The 16,912-nt window shown below is 39.0% G+C and overlaps 1 protein-coding gene across 12 annotated transcripts in view; it reads left to right on the forward strand.

The window, feature by feature from the left end:
* Positions 1-16,912, forward strand: part of TTLL5 (tubulin tyrosine ligase like 5) — a 275,259-nt gene that overhangs the window by 59,353 nt on the left and 198,994 nt on the right. For 10 of the 12 annotated variants that reach the window (XR_010405275.1, XR_010405277.1, XR_010405276.1 and 7 more), the window contains exons 13-16: positions 5,455-5,536; positions 7,100-7,161; positions 8,314-8,408; positions 10,635-10,676. Coding sequence is in view for 9 of the 12 variants with exons in the window: in XM_064571392.1 (XP_064427462.1) it covers positions 5,455-5,536; positions 7,100-7,161; positions 8,314-8,408; positions 10,635-10,676 (281 nt within the window). In the remaining 3 variants the exon portion in view is untranslated. The remainder of the gene's footprint in view (positions 1-5,454; positions 5,537-7,099; positions 7,162-8,313; positions 8,409-10,634; positions 10,677-16,912) is intronic. The other 2 variants (XM_045901266.3, XM_045901269.3) reach the window with 1 other exon arrangement.

The following is a 16,912-nucleotide window of genomic DNA, read 5'->3' on the forward strand; positions in this document are numbered from 1 at the left end:
CCCTGTCAAATCTTTTTTCCCTTCCTTCCTAGACCACCCTTTATCAAGTTTTTTTAAAAATATGTCTTAATATGTGAACATCTTAATAATAATGTCTCTTATTGTCTTTATGGTTACTACCTTTATTATGAATATTTCAAGTCTTGTCCTAGGGCTGTTTTGGGGGGAGTAGCTACATATTACTTTGTCTTTTTTAGAAGTTGTACAGTATTTTTCATTTAATTTTTTTTCTTTTTTCCTTCTCTTTTCTTTTTCTTTCTTTTAGTGTTTCTTGATTGCTTCCTATGTGCTTTTTATGGTGCAGGCTGCTTGCAGGATAACGATGAATGAGACATGGCCCTCCCCTCCAGTGATGGGCAGGAGCAGACATGAAGTGATAAATGACAGTACGGGTAGTAGAGTGACTTGGGTACCCTTGGAATACACCAGAGCTACCAGCTATGCCTAGGGGAAGCCGGGGAAAGCCATTTCTAACAGAGGGAATATGATGTGCCCAGGGCAGTGTCCAGACACAGTGTGACATTGTTTGAAGTGGGAAACTCATTGTGACTAGCTAGAGCCTGCGTGGGAGGAGTTGGCAGGAGATGAGGCTATGGAAGTAGATCGGGGCCTGATTATAGAGGACTAACACATTTAAATTCATCCTGTAGACAACAGACAAGCCACTGGAGTTTTTTGAGCCAGAGAGCAATAAGATTATTATTATTTTCTTTCATTTTTATCATGATTTGACCCAAAGCTTGGTAGGACAGAATTACAACAAAGGAAATACTGTACGACGTGACTAGAAGTGACTAATTTAAAATCCTGTAGGAGCCAACCTGACATCAAGTGTCTCTTACTGGGCCAGTTCACAGCCTGTCTCTATCTGACTGTTAGATTTATGTCTTAGAAATTCTGATGGCCATATGGAAAATGGACTGCAGTGGGGAGAGATTAGTCCTAGGGAAATGAATGGGAGGTAAGAAGTATGCAGCAATAATATAAACTTAGCACATGATCCAGCAATCCCACTTGTAGCTATTTACCCAAGAAAAGTAATATATGTTCACACAATTACCTGTACATGAAGGTTTATAGCAGCTTTATTCAAAATCATCAAACATTGGAAGCAGCCCAAATGTCCATGAACTGCTGAATGGATGAACAAGTTGTGATATATCCATAACATGGAATAAAAGGAATGAACTACACTACTGAAACACAGTTACACAGATAAATCTCAAAAGCACAATGCTAAGTGAAAGAAGCCACTCTTAAAGGCTAATACTGTATGATTTCATTTATTTGACTTTCTGGAAAGGCAGAGATCAGATCAATGATTGCTGGTGGGATGGGAGTGAGAATTGACTCTAAGGGGCATGGGGAGTGTCTATGATAGAATTGTTCTATAATTGTGGTGGTTGTTAAACAACTATATACATTTGTTTAAACTCATCAAACTACAATTTAAAAGGGTGAATTTTGTTGTATGTAAATTATACAGTAATTTTATTATCTCAATAAACTTGTTTTAAGACAAGAAACAGTGATAGTTTCTCTGAAACTATGAATCTCAGAAATGCTAAATGAAAGAAGCCAGACTCAAGAGAGTATATACTGTATGCTCCCATTTATGACATTCTAGAATGGACAAAATGAATCCATGGTGAAAGAAATAAGAATAGTGATTATCTGGGGGTGTGATGAGGGAAAGCAGGGTATTTACCGGGAAGGGGCATGGGGGATCTTTCTGGGGGTAATGGAAATGTTTTTTGTGGGTTGATATGATGTGGATTACATGGATGTATCCAATTGTCATCCCTCATCAAATTGTACACTTAAGATCTGTCCTTTTCATTATATATGAATTATATCTCAAAAGGGAATATAGAAGACTGGATTAAAGTGAAATAGAGAAGAGATCTGGTAATGTGTAGGATTTGGGAGGTGATGAAGAGAGTGTTTATAGCTTTGGAGACTGGTGGAATGGGTTACCATTTTCCAAGGTGAAGAGTAATGGGAAGCCAAACAGGTTTGGGAGAAAGATAACAAGTTATGTTCTGTTGAGGTTGAGTACTCGTGGGATATCCTAGTGAAGTTGTCTAGAAGGCGATTGGAGTTACGGATTTGGTGTCCAGGAGACACTTGACTAAAGATATAGATTTGAATGTCATCATCATAATATTAATTGCAGCCATGAGAATACATGAGATCACCCAAGAAGAGAAGTAGAATTGAGAAGGAAAGAGCCCTGAGGATGCCACCCTGAGCAAACCTACCAGTGAATAGCTGGGCAGAAGAGAAGGAATGAAAGGAGGAGGAGAATCAGAAGAGAGCAGTGTCCTGGAACCAAGGGAGAAGAAAGTTCCAATAAGTAAGGGGTGGTCAACAGTTTCAGATGTTTGGGCTTCGCAGTAAGGTGGTCTTCGGTGATCACAGTGAGAACAGTCACTGACTTAGACAATGGGAGCAGAAGCAAATTCTTATGGGTTGGGGAATGAATAGGCATTAAGAAGATTAAGGCAGCTAAGTGTAGATTACTTTTCAGGAAGCTGCATCCAAGAAATAGGGAGATAAGGGTACCAAGGGTAAAGCAGAGGTGGAGCGAGGCTTCTTCTCACGTAGTCACTAGAATATTTTCAAGTTTGTTTTGATTTGGCTGGGGGCTGAAGGAAATACAGCTCAAGAAAGAAAATTTTCCTAAGGAAACATTGTTGAACAGGTGGTAGCAACAGTCTTTTGAAAATACTTGCTCTTCTGCACGATGAGGACAACACAGAAGAAGAAAGAAAGTAGCTCTCAGAACGGGAAAGACCTAGCTTGCCTGCACCCTTTAATGACAGGAACACTGCTCTATCTCATCTTGGATACTGAGTTTTTGAAATTCTAGAATTTCACATTTCTGCTGCCAAAACACACAATATTAAAGGTGAAGTTTAATATTCTCAGCACAACCTACTTTTTACCTTTTAAAATCTTGAATGTCCATGGAAAAGACCAGTCATAAGTTAAAAGGGTCGTTATAAGGACTTTTGTAGCCTGCCAAGGGCCCAAATCGTTTTTCTTAAGCTGAGTTGATTATTTTAAGAGATAAACCTGATACAAATGCTGTTTTTTCATACCATTTCATACCATACCCCCCCCACACCCCCTCCAGTTCCAGCCTCTGAGGGGAGCTGGGCTTTGCACTGGGTTGTAATGCTATCCCAAACGTAGCCCACTTTTAGATGGTAGTAGGTCCAAGCCTTGTGCGCATATGGGTGTAGTCAGAGCCAGAACTGATTTTGAGATTGTTTAGCACTGACGGGTTTTATTCACCTGGGTGAAAATTTAGTTGGCACTGCAAAGGGTGTTTTCTCTCTTTGGCTTATTTTTTTTTTCTTCCCAGAATGTTAGTTCTCAGCCTTTCAACTGAGATTCTTGGAATTTGCCTCTAAATTTGGGAAATGGTCAAGTAAAAAAGTAAAAATAATGGGACTCATTGGTTGTCATTCTGATTTTAGTTTGTCTTCATTTGTGGTTGATGCTGCAAATTTGGTCACCATGTCCATCAAGCATTATTCTTACCTTGTTCCTCATACTATTATTATTAATAATATTACCATTTTATGAAACAGTGGAATCCTGTGCTCTTGCTTGTGTAATGTTAACATGGACTTGTAGATTTTGCAATTAAGTTTTTCTTTTTAAATGTCTTTTTTAGTGCTATATCACAAAAGATTTTTTTTTTTTTTTTCAGATTAAAAGGGGAATATTCTGTGGGATGATTGAAGATTAGGTAAAATATTCAGAAGAATGTACTGGCCATAAAAGTTATGAATTTGTTACCTAAAAGAGATAGGTGAAGGAGCTTTCTTTTATTTAGATTTTAAAGTACAGATAATTGATTTTTGTGTAGTTACATGATGGTAAATCCCTTCTCAGACTCTCTTTTGGTTTGTGATTAATTTTTGCAAATTAAATTGAATCCTAAAGAAGTACTATGGAAGCAGATTCATTCATGACAACTTTTCCTGAGAGAAAAACTTGAATATGATTGTCTAATCAGTGTTGCATAAATAGGAATTTTGGACATAGCAAAGTTACTGAGTATATAGGTATTGACAGATGGTGATTAATAGAGAAGATAAAGGAAATGAAAGGATGCTAAAGAAATATCAGAGAAATGATTTCCCCAAGTTCCACAGTGAATAAAGGGTAGAGTCATGAGAAGAATCCAGGTCTCTAGATTCCCCTTCTAGGATTCTTGGTCCTATATCAGACTTCCTGTTCAAAAGACAGTCTTTGGCACCATCTTTCTAGAAACTTACATTTACTTTTCTGTGTTTTTGAGAGGATTGAGAAATGGGAGAATCCTTCTTGAAGTAAAGACATCTGTTTGAAAATGAGTTTCTGGAAGATACCTCCTTGTGTTTTGTAGGTGTGAGCTGTGGCCTGTGACCTCTGGTTGAACTGTAAGGAAGCTCGTCTTTTCTCTTGGAAAGAAGATGTAGATGGTTTATTTGAGGGACACGGAGTAGGAAATTTGAGAATGAGTGGGACTTCTGAAAGTCAGATATATTTGATTTATGAATACCAAAGAGGACTGTGGAGAGGGTCTCATTAATGATAAGAGTAAAGGTTGCCAGCTGAGGTTCCAAAGTTAGTGTCGTAGTATCCTTGCATCCTGGGACAGAAGACTGCTCATGTTCTTGGTTTGCTCTTTGCAACAGTTGAAGAGTTAGGGAAGGGATTGAATCCGTAAAGAATCCAGAAACCATAGAAATTTGGTCTCTGGCTCCTTCCCCTTTTCAATGATACTAGTGATGCAGGATGGCTTGTCACAGTCCTGCTGTGTCTGCCACAGGCTCCCTCCTTTCTCTTCTGTCTTTCTATGTTGGGCCATTGTACTTTATTTTCTGTCTTCAAAGGGAAATTGAAACCATAGGAGAGGGGAAGAATACATATATTTTACACTTAGATATCTTCTTGACCTAGGCTGCAAAAGCAAGATCTTGGTTTAGGAAAATGCAATGGAAGGGCCCCAGGGAGATTCCTTCAGGAGATTTTTCTGTTTTCAGAATATGGTGGGACAATCCAGAACAAACCCAAAGCAGCTTTGATGTTGGATGCACTTGCTGTATTCCCATTCCCAACATTTTTTTTTTTTTTTTTTAATCCATATGCACAGAAGAATCATGCTTGCTAACTTTTAGAGGTCAGGTCACTTTCTGTGTAGAACTCAGGAATGTCAATAGAGTGGATGATAAAAACAGTGGAATTTTATAAATAAACATTGTTATCTCATTATCTCTAGAGCTTGATTAATTTCTCTTGAACTTGAAAGATTCTCTGCTTCTACTTCCACTCATTACTTATACTCACCAAATTTCTAAGCCTCTGGTGGGAGTTGATTGGATTCAGTCTTCCAGATTTTTGTTCACTTGTAACATAGAGAATGATCTTGTGTATTGTGTTATGTTGTATTTCTAGAACTCTATGGCTTTGATGTGCTCATAGATTCTACTCTGAAGCCATGGTTGTTGGAAGTAAATCTCTCCCCTTCTTTGGCCTGGTAAGTAGTCTGTTCATCAACTAGAAAAGGACAAACCTTCGATGAGTAGCACTAAAACACTTTTTTTAAAAGTCATTTCTCTTGGCACTAGATTTTTTTACCCTAGTTATATTAGATAGAAATGACTAGAATTTCTAAATTTGAGGGATTTGTGACATGTGGTTAACCTCCAGATGGTAACCACGCGTCCCTATCTTACTAGGCAATTTGTGATCTATAACTATCTTCTTAAGCTTCTGAGGGATGCTTCTTGTGTTCATTTTTATTTCTAGTTCTCTCTTTTTCTTTTTAACTTTGTAGATGTTCTGCTAAGGCTAAAGAAATACATGAGGTATTATATTTCCTTTATTACTAAAGGTTTATACAGGCTCAAATCCACATATACTGTAAAGGTATAGAGCGGGGCCTAGGGTAGCATATATAATATTTGGTCCTTTTACCCTTTCTATATTCTGGTCTCCATCTAAGATTAGAGTCTAAAAACTTCAAACAATCTTAAAAATTTTTTTTAACCTATCGTTTAGAAGAAGGAAAGAAACATATTTTTCAATACCAGAGAGGATTGTGCTTATACCTGCAGCTGTAGCCAGAATTTCTATTAGCCATACACTTCTCTAAACAGCTAGAGAACCCTAGAGATTTATGCTAGAGACCACCCAGCAGCTGCATTTTTAAGGATGAAAAACGTTGGCAAAATGCCAAGTAATCAAATAAAGACAGATTGACTACTTCATGGGGTGGGAGTTTGGCTTAACCCCAATAGTAAGGTATAGAGCTAGATATCACAGAGATGCTTCAGATGTTGGGCCACTCTTTTGTTAAGTAAGCTCTTTGCAGATTGCCCAGCCAGGTGCATCATAGGATGTTAGAGACCCCCAGAATGATGCATTGGTCCAGTAGCCAAAGTAATCTGGTTCATGGAGGAACACCTCAACACCAAGGCCAACATGGCAGTCACTGCCACAGGGAGGCTTCCAGCTTTCAGTTCATGTTTCTGTTTCCATGTGGGTTCCTGCTGCATCATCTGGTGATAGTTTGGTATAACTTGTATTTTTTTGCCCTCATTTTGCAAGCCTAAAAGCTTAAGAAGACTGATTTAGAACAGAAAATGAAGCCTTAAAAAAAGTACAAAGATGACCAGAGTTCCTTCTCTTGCGTGTGAATGTGATTTGACTGTTAGAGCAGTAAAAAATAATTTGAATGATGGACACACTCATAAAGGAGCATATTAAAAGTCTAAACCTCTAAAATCCGCAGTGATAATGAAGCAGTATGTGACTTGTACACAGTTTGAACTGCACAAGACCTTTTGGAGTAAAAAGATTGCATGTCAGGGAATCAGCTTTGGTGCTGGACCTGCCCTACAGAGGATGAGTTTAACAGTGGGCTTTTATTTCTAGTATTTTTGCCCAGATTTCTTTTTCTTTTTCCATGGGTTTGATGTGCTTTATGTGTTGCTTCTCATCGACGTATGGAAGCTCTCCTATATTGAGGCCCATTAGGGGTAGCTATTCTGTTAATCTATAACATTATCGATTGGCCTTTCTTTCTCTCTTCTATTAGTGATGCACCTCTGGACCTAAAGATTAAAGCCAGTATGATTTCAGATATGTTCACTGTAGTAGGTGAGTAGTAGTGTTTTCTGAAGACTCACATAAAAGTTAACCAGAGCATCCATTTTGTCAGGCTCTCTAGGTGTTGCCAACTGGCAGTTCCTAAGCCATGCTGAATGTTTTGTACTGAAAAATTATATTTTCAGGCAAGTGTTTATATGTTTCTACTCCCCCTGGCTCCATCCTGTCCTGAGGCTGAACCACAACTAGGGCTGAGACCTAATTCCTGGGGCACAGGAATTATGAGCCGAGGAAGAGAATTAAGCAAAGGTCTGGAGAAAGTCTATTTTTCTCTGAGTTGAGAGAGTGCGCCTGACTGAAGCAGCTTTGTTACAAAGGAGACTGGCTATATTTCCACTAGACGGTCTCCGCTGGTGTCAACATGGCCCCTCCTGTAATAGTTATAACTAAAGGCGGCCCGAGGAAGAAATCCCTTTCTGAGTAGATAAGCGAAAACTTTAAAAAGGAAATGGGCAGTCAGGTGGGTATATTGTGGGTTTGTTGTCATTTCCTAAGTACTCTAAAAAGGCATGACAAAATATATTCGAAATGAAATAGTACTTGGTGTACCAGCATATGCTGTAAAACTTAGCCACTCTAGTCTCCCTGGATGGGAGTCTGCTTTTTAGGAAGTGAAATGAGCACACACCTAATTTCTTAAGCCATAGATAATCTAAGAAGCCCACTTTGAAAGGTGCCAGGACACCGCCTTCAGCTGTTCTAGAAGTAGACCTTGTAACAGGACAGGACCCCTCACCTGCTTTTGGGTTCTCCCAGTAAAAACAGCATTATTTTCCAGTCACCCTCTAGGAGGCCACTTTAAAATAATTTGTTTTTATAAACAACTATGTATTTTTAAACGGTGGTTTGCACTTTTACTCTGAAGTTCATCAAAAATCCACATCTCTTTTTCAATCAGAATCAGCTCCCCAACAAGGAATGTTGATTTATCTGCATATTTTCCATTCTTGTGCTGTCCAGTTTTGATGGTTTGAAGTTCAAGTGGAGTGTGTGTCTGAGAGCCATGCCTAATCCTCCTGAGGTTGGATCTCTGTAATATTTGTGACCATGAAACTGAGTTTGTATACCTAAAGAAAAGGTACAGCTAAACCTGCTAATTTCTTAGAAAATGGCAGGTTTTAATGTTTGCCGTTCCCCATTCAGGATTTGTGTGCCAGGATCCTGCCCAGAGGGCATCAACCCGGCCAATTTATCCCACCTTTGAGTCTTCCAGGCGAAACCCTTTCCAGAAACCTCAGGTAAGCAAATTCAGCAGCAGGGAGCCCAGCAAGGCTTACTGGAAAGTGGTAGCTGATGTAAATGAGTGAGCTGAAGCACAGTGGATATGACATCACTTAGAACAGGGAATTATTTGGGGATCATTCCAGATGGGAGGCAGTTATATTCAGCTATGGCTAATAGCATATGCTTTCGATGCTTTCAAACTAACTTACTGTCTGCTTTTTGTTTTTCTTTTCTTTTGCCTTCTTTTTTCGTTATCTGTGTCCTTTTTTTCTCTTTAAGGATCACCTGCTTTTTTCCTCAAATTGATATGCTCATAAACAAGGCACAGAGAGGGAGCCTACAAATTCCTAGTCATTATTCTGCTACATTGTTTTGATCTTCAGGCTAGCTTTGTAAAGAAGATGCTCGATTGAAATATTATCTTCTCTACAAGTGCTCAGTGATCATGAGGTGTTAATTGAGGTTCAATGAGATAAATGCCTACAGAATCCTGTGCATGTCTGAATCGTCACTTGATCAAGCATTGCTCCGGTCTTTGTGTCCTCTGCATTTGTGTTCCAGTTAAACCAATCAGCTCATCGTTCTGCCTGCTCATTCCATCATCTAATCCATCCCTGCCTGTCTAGACCTGGCTAGTTTCCATGTGTGTTCGTTGCCTTTAACATTTCTTCTTATCTAAAAGGTCCACCTTCCTCCTCTCTTCCCATCTGGATTGATGACCTTGCCTGCTCAGAAGTCTAGAGACCGTTTCCTATGAAATCCATCCCATTCTATCATGACCTTTATTTTTTATTTCAATAGGACTGACTTGTTCTCTGGTGCATGGTTTTGGCATTCATCGATTTGTTGCTTTGAAATTGTCCAGTGTTCCTCTGCTAGACTGTAAGCTCTTTGAAGGCAGAAATAGCCCCTTCTTCCCCCTGCCTCCCCTTTCCCTTTCTTCTGCCCTCCATCCGTTCCTCCTCCACTTCTCCCTTCTCCTGCCACCGCTCGTTCTTCTCTTTTCCCTTCAGCTTGCTGGTCTCATTTGGAGTAGTGCTATTTCTCTCTGCCACACTCATCACTCTTCCTCGCGCAGTTCTACTTCTCACTTGTCAGGGTCTGCAAACTCATGCCTAGAGGGGCTGCAGGCAGACAATGGGAATGAATGAGAGGGCCAGGTACAACACAGCTGAGAGGGATGTGGCTCTGCTAGACTGGAGCCTGTGCCCCATATCAAAAAGGGGCAGCTGTTTTGCTGATGTGCTCTAACTGATCATTGCCATACGTGAGTGTGGGCCATGTGTTGTCAGACCTTCATTCTGTCAAGAGAAATAAGAAGTCTTATTTTAAAATACTGCCAGCTGGTCCAATTAAAGAAAAAATACTTTGCAGACGAAACATAACATGTCTTTGAGCTAGATGCAGTCTGTGACCACCTGCTCTAGGATTGTCCCCTGTTAGTATTAGAGTTGTGATGTGGGACAGGGTGTACTGGATTTTAAGGGGGTATTGTTATCTTGGATTAGAAGGAAAACCAGGCAGCGAGGTTGTTCTTGATCAGTACATCATCACAGATCAAAAGGTTCTCTTATTTTTAATAAGAAAAAGCAGAGGATCACCCTAGGTGTGCTAACAAAACTGAATTTAGGCCATCACATTCCTTTGCAGAGAGTTTCCTGCAGTATCTGTGGCAGGAGCCACAGGATTGTGTGTAAAGGATTGTGAATGTTTCTGTGCAGCTTTCACAGAGTTTCTGCCAAGTTTTACTCTAGGGGTTAGATGTATGTCATTCTTGGATGAATTGACCCCTTCTCTTAGCCTGCCTCTCAGCCTTTATTGGCCACTCTTTGCAAATTGTAGAGAATCCATCCGCCATTTGTTTTGCTAACTGGTAGGTCATGGCATGACTTCATCCATAAGCAGCCTACAGGACACTTTTATTTAAAGGGTAAAGAAAGTGTAGATTAGTTCTGTGTGCTCTGGAACAAATTTATCAGGTGGAGTAGTTGACTTCAGGATGTGACAGTAGGATTGTGCGCTCCTGCTGAGAAGACGAAACTGGGTCGATACACCGTAGGAGAAAGTGGTACGAAACATAATAAATGCTCTGGTCTTACAAGCACGAAGTGTAGAGTTCTTGCTTTTGTTTTCTGCTTGGAGATCGTCTTCTCCTTTGTGAAATTATAGACGTAGGAGTTGGAAAACCTCGGTATGGTAGGAGAAGATAAGGCTTTATTCCATTTTTCTGTCTTTTGTAGCGTCCAGTGTCTGCACAGTGTCAGTCCTCAGATGCCAAACTGGTAAGTTCTGGATCATTTGGAGACTTCATTCAGATTCTTATTTCCAGTCCCCAAATGGAAAGCTTTGCTCTTTCACAGCCCGTGTTTGATGCACCTGCTTTTTGAACTTTAATAACATAGAGTAAGTGAAAATGAATGCACAGAGGTCTTTCCGGATACAGAATGCAAGAGTAGAGGCTGCAGGAATTTATGAGTCCTCTTTTCCTGATAGTGATCGTGCTGCAAAGGAGGCGGTTGGATTTAAATGACGAACAGGATTTAGAGACATATCTATCGCTTTGACCAGAATATTCCAGGAAGGAAATATAGTTCACAGACACCCTTCCTTTTCTTCAGATGTCTTATGAAAGGTACTATTGTCAGTGGCTTCATATTGGAAACATTTTCACATTGGGTATTGGGCTGCATTTGATTGTACATATTTCTTATATGTAGTGATTTGCAGTTTTATGAGTTAGAACCTCTGGCATAATAAGTGTCTGAGATGCTGCCTTTAGAAATAACTGTCCTTGTTAGCCGTATTTGAGATTAACTGTCATTTTCTTCTGTGAAGATCTTTGTTTTGTTTTGAACATCTTGTTGAAGTGATTGGGTAGCAGTGAGGATGCTGCTTCTGCTAGCTGAGGCTTTGAAATGATGCTGTAGATGTTTGAGACCTAAGTGTGCCCCTGCAACTGGTAGTTCTTCGGCAAGAAGCTCCAGGATATTTATTTTGGCCTTGGTACTCTCTGATCCAGTTGCCGGACGGCTTGGGAGCTTTAATTGTAACTCTCACAGCTACTGTTTTTGACAAGGTACTTTACATGGTTTATATGAGTCCAAGAAATGAAAAAAAGGTTTACTGGTTGTCTAGTGTTTGGTAACTGGTTAATGCGATTCCATAATACAAGTCTTGGTGTTTAGTTGGTAGAATTTGAAACTCTGTAATGTTTAGTGTTTTATAAGTTTAGCAGGTACCTAGGTATGCTAGCTGCTCTCTGTGGCAAATAAACAGAAAACAAAACTAACCAAAAAACAACCACAAAAAAAGCCCCAAAGCTGTTGACTTCAAAGAGCTTACATTCTGCATACCTTTTAGGGCTATCTACTCTTACTTCAGGAGAACTTTAAAAATGCTTAATTCATGGTCTTCTGAATTCCAAAGAAGTGTCTTTGATATGTAATTCTAATCTTTTTTTTTTTTTTTTAAGATTTATTTATTCATTCGAGACACAGAGATACAGAGAGAGAGAACATGAGCAGGGGGAGAAGCAGAGGGAGAGGGAGAAGCAGGCCCCCCACGGAGCAGGGAGCCCGATGCGGGGCTCGATCCCAGGACCCTGGGATCATGACCTGAGCCGAAGGCAGATGCTTAATCATCTGAGCCACCCAGGCACCCCTGTAATTCTAATCTTAATTTCCCTTCTCTTACATCTGTCTAGCTCCGTTACTTGAATGGCCATAGGTTGCAATAGCCTGTGGTGGAGCAAGGCCTCTCCCTCATGGTTGTGTATTAGAACACTGCTCATGTGACATAAAGCCCTTTTTGCTTTATTTAGTCAACTTTATACATGTAGAATTCTTTGACTCTTCTTGTTCTTCACAGTGTTCTACTCTGTCACCATCTTTCTGTTAATGAAGCGTTCTCAACTCCATGGTGGTGTTGTCAGAGCTGAGTTAAAAACGAAAACAAGTTCTCTGCTCTGGCCATGGACACTTTGTCATGTTTTCTTTTTCTGTTGCTGTCAGATCATGCAGTCCAGTTTTTTGCCTGTTGTTTGACTATTCCTTCTTAATCCATTGTCTCTTTCTACATTTCTTCCTCCCCTTGAATGCCAGCGGTTCAGATTTCCTACTCATCCAGAAATCATTTTTTGGGGTTCCAAGGCAGATGGCATGGTTTTGTGGAAAGCACATGGACTTTAGAGTCAGATAGCCCCGGGTTCAGATTTGCTCTGCCAGTAACTAACCAGCTGTTAGACTTTGGGCAAATTCCCTTACGTCTCTGAGGCTCACTACCCACGTCTGTCAAATGAAGATAATAATACGTACATGGAGGTATGGTGGGAAAGAAACGATAAAGCATAGGTAAATATTTGGGATAGTTCTGGACACATAGTTTACCTTGGACACATAGTCCCCTTCACACTTCTGAGTCCTGTTGATTTTCCTTTTACCCATTTGATGGCCAGTATTGGGAGTTATTTCGATATTCTTATCTGTAGCCATTCTTTTCATATTTGCTGTCATCTACAAATGCAAATTGATTACTTTATTATCTTTTTACTTATCCATCCTCCCAGACATCAGTGAAGATTCTAAGTAATGCTCAATCAATACCCATTCTGAAAATCACTTCCTAATGTGATTCACTGCTGTTTATCCTACATTACATCTTTTAACTCTTTTCAATTTTTGTTGATGTGTTTTATTCATTATGTTATGACACTAAGCCCCAATTAGAAATATAATTTAGAATAAAAATTTTATGAAATTTGTATAAATGTTTTTGTAAAACCCAAAGACATTAAATGTATTTATTTGCTTTACTCCCCCCCCTTTTTGTAATTTTGTCCTAAAAATAAACATTTTAAAGCATGTTTTAAAATAAATAAAACAGTCTCCATACTTATTCTTCATGAGCTCATTAAACTCTAAATGTTTACGGAATTTTTTTTTCTTTTAATATTTGTTCCATTATTTTACTAGGGATTCAAGTTAGACTTACCAGGCGGTAATCACCAGAAGCACACTTCTTACATTTTTGAAGATTGGTACCTCATTTGTTTTTTTCTAATCCTCTGGTACCTCCTCAGTTCTTCATGATTTTTCAAACATGATTGTAAGTGGTTTTGGTAAGTTTTTTGTTTTGTTTTTTAAAGCCATTTCCCTTAATAACAAGATGCATGTCTCTCAGACCTGCTGACTTATATTTATTCCAAATTTCCAGATGTTGCATATCTCTTTTTGACTGTAACACAAGTCTACTTACTTACTTTTTTTTTTTTTCCCCTCCCCTGATTTCAGAATATATTTCTGGTTATCAATTACATTTGGACCTTCTCTATAGCCATTTTTTGTTTATTTCCCACCTGATTTATTCATTTGTGGTCCTTTTTGTTCCTTTTATTTCATTTGATAGCATTAATTCATTTTGCTTTTTAAACTGGATTTTACCAGTTTAAAGGTGGCAAGATGTGTCACATACAAATTGAGCTATTTCTTGTTAATTTGTTTCTAACACAGAATTCCAAACTTTGTAAAACTACATTAGGACATTTTTATTCCTTGTATATGTTCTCTGTCAAACAGGTTTTATTCTTGCCCCTCAATTATGATTGTATCTTTTATGATATCTCACCTTTTTCATATTCTGTGTTTTGTTCAGTTCTTCTCAGTGCTGGTACCTGCCAGCTTTCTTTAGGCTGAGAATCATTTTTCTGATTCAACATCTGTTTTTTACTACTTTTAGTGGCGACAGGTGGTTCCTCATCTCAACGATTTCACATTCTCAGTCAGTTCTTCCCTAGTAATAAAGGTTAGATGTGTAAAGCTTTCTTCTCTGGGTCTGTTTCTAAATCATAAGTTGTACTAATGATAATTTTATATCTTTGATGCATGTTGCATGGCAGAATTCTGACCTCTAGGCAATAATTTGGTGGTTTAAAATCTATCTGAGCACCCAGTAGTTAAAATCTTGTGTCATCTAGACAGAGGCAATGGTTCTCTCTAAATTCAGAGGAACTTTATTTCCTTAGTGCATTCAGTCAGTTCCCTGCGCTGATAAATGCACGAGATCAAAATCACAGAATGGCTTGCACTTGGAGTGTTTTGCTCTTGTTTTTGGCAGTCCTGATGGCCTTCCAAATCAGTCTGATTCCCTTTTTTTTTTGGCTTTGCTTTTAATCTCCAGGTATGTCTTCTTGGCACTCATAAGCATTTCTGTCTCCTTTCTTTCTTTTTTCTTTGTTATCCTTTCTTCTCCCCCTTTTTCTCTGCCTTTTCTCTCACCTGTGTCTATAATTCAGGTCACATTTCTTAATAGTTCATCTCATTAACAAATGTTGGTAGGATTCAACCAGTTGTCTATGACGATAGTACTGTGTTGTACCTGTGTAGACACATGTCTCTGTAGACCAGTACAGCAGATATTATGCTGATCAAGAACATTCTCTCTAATCTCAAATTTTTTTTTTTAAGATTTTATCTACTTGCGAGAGAGAATGAGAGACAGAGAGCATGAGAGGGAGGAGGGTCAGAGGGAGAAGCAGACTCCCCGCCGAGCAGGGAGCCCGATGCGGGACTCGATCCTGGGACTCCAGGATCATGACTTGAGCCGAAGGCAGTCGCTTAACCAACTGAGCCACCCAGGCGCCCCTCTAATCTCAAATTTATTGAAAAGCTGAGATTGGCAAAATACTTCTGACTTTCTAGTCTGATATTTTTCAGCAGCTTCCCCGAAGACATAGGAGACCTGGGTGGATTTTAGAGAGGCATCTGAGATACATAGACAACAGTAGCTACAACTTGCACATCTCTCTCCCTCTCAGCCTTCTTAATAGTTTAGTTTGAGGTAAATAGGTGAAGAGTTAAAAGGAGTTTCTAGCTATCTTTTTTACCTCTTGGAGCACGTTGACCTTTTTCTTTGCAGCCTGGTGATATTTGTGGCAATAAAAGAGTCAAGTCATCAGCTTATGGGAGTTCACAGCTAGAGCGCTCACCTAACAAACACCATTACCCCTCAGCCCCTTCCATTTTCAAACCTCCCAAAGGCCCCAGCCAGGAGCATCTCCTGAATTCTTCCATGCCTCACCTAGACAACCCACATGCATGCACAAGTGGCTAGAGTTAGAACTGTGGGCTGTGCATAACAAAGGAGTGTTTGTGAACCTGTATGGAGACAACTCTTTGAAAGTGACTTGGGAGAGAAGACTGAGAATTTTGGGGGTGTTAGTTCAGTGTTTCTAGGAGCAGGTTTAGATTAGTAGAGGAAGGTGGCAACATCATTGTAATCTCAGTCACTGGAAGCCAGGAGTATTGTTCCATCTCAGAGCAATTCCACAAGATGAAAATTAGGTCCTAAAAAAGAAAAAAAAAAAAAAAGATCATAAGATCAAAAAGAAAAATAAAATGACAAAACCAATAATAAAAAAAAAACAGACAAGAAAATGAACAACAAAAACAAAAGAAAGACAAAAAACAAAACAAAAAAATTTAAAGAACAAAAATTGGGGGTGCCAATTAGATGTTATTCAATAGTGATTTGATCCATGTTCTTGCAAATATGACCATGCATTTCTTTCTTTTTTATTTTTTAGAGATTTATTTATTTTATTTTAGAGAAAGCGTGAGCATGAGCGGGAGGGGAAAAGAGAATCTCAGTGCGATTCCATGTGGAGCGCAGAGCCTGACGGGGGGCTTGATCTTATGACCCTGAGATCACGACCTGAGCCAAAACCAAGAGTCAGACACTTAACCGACTGTGCCACCCAGGCACCCCAACCATGTATTTCTTAAAACTATTCTAATAGCTAATAACTATTTCCTAAAATATTTTTATTACTAACCTTTAATACAGATTTTAGCTTATCAACATTTTAAATAAGTTTTTCTATTCTAAAATGTTTAATCTTTATTTCTATTATATCATTTAAATGAGTGCTTACTTCATATTCTCTCTCTCATAATTTCAGAGGACTTTAAGGTACTTGTAAATAGTGTGAGTGATGAGGCAACTTGACCTTGGATAAGGCACTTGACTGCCAGTAGCTTTCTGATTAGAGCCATGTCATCACATGTGAAATAAAGTATTTTTAACCAATGATGATAAGTGGTGTGTGAAATGAGAAAAGTCCTTAAAGCATCCAGTTAATATTTTGGCTTTACTAAATTGTCACTAAATAAGTGTTTGCACTTTAAAATTGTTTGAAAAGATCATACTACTTATGTGATTCCCTTCCTAAATCTTTAAAGTTTCACCTTGATTCCCCTCTCATCCCAACATGTACTGCTTAATGCATTCCCACAGATTGGAAAGGAATTAAATTTTCCCCCCAAATCCTCTGCAAAGTTTAGTTCTAACTATGATTAATCTGCATGTCAGCACATTCATTCATTTACTTACTTCTTCATCAAATATTTATTGATCTCCTCCTCCATGCCAAGTACTATTCTGGGTGCTGAAGATACCACAGGGAAAGCTAAACAAGTAAAAGTCCTTGCCTTTCCGTGTTGCTTATATCTGCTGATTTCATGGT

Source organism: Mirounga angustirostris, unplaced genomic scaffold (assembly GCF_029215605.1).
Source record: "Mirounga angustirostris isolate CCGP_5_RB_7025 unplaced genomic scaffold, mMirAng1.0.hap1 SCAF_9, whole genome shotgun sequence".
Classification (NCBI taxonomy): domain Eukaryota; kingdom Metazoa; phylum Chordata; class Mammalia; order Carnivora; family Phocidae; genus Mirounga; species Mirounga angustirostris.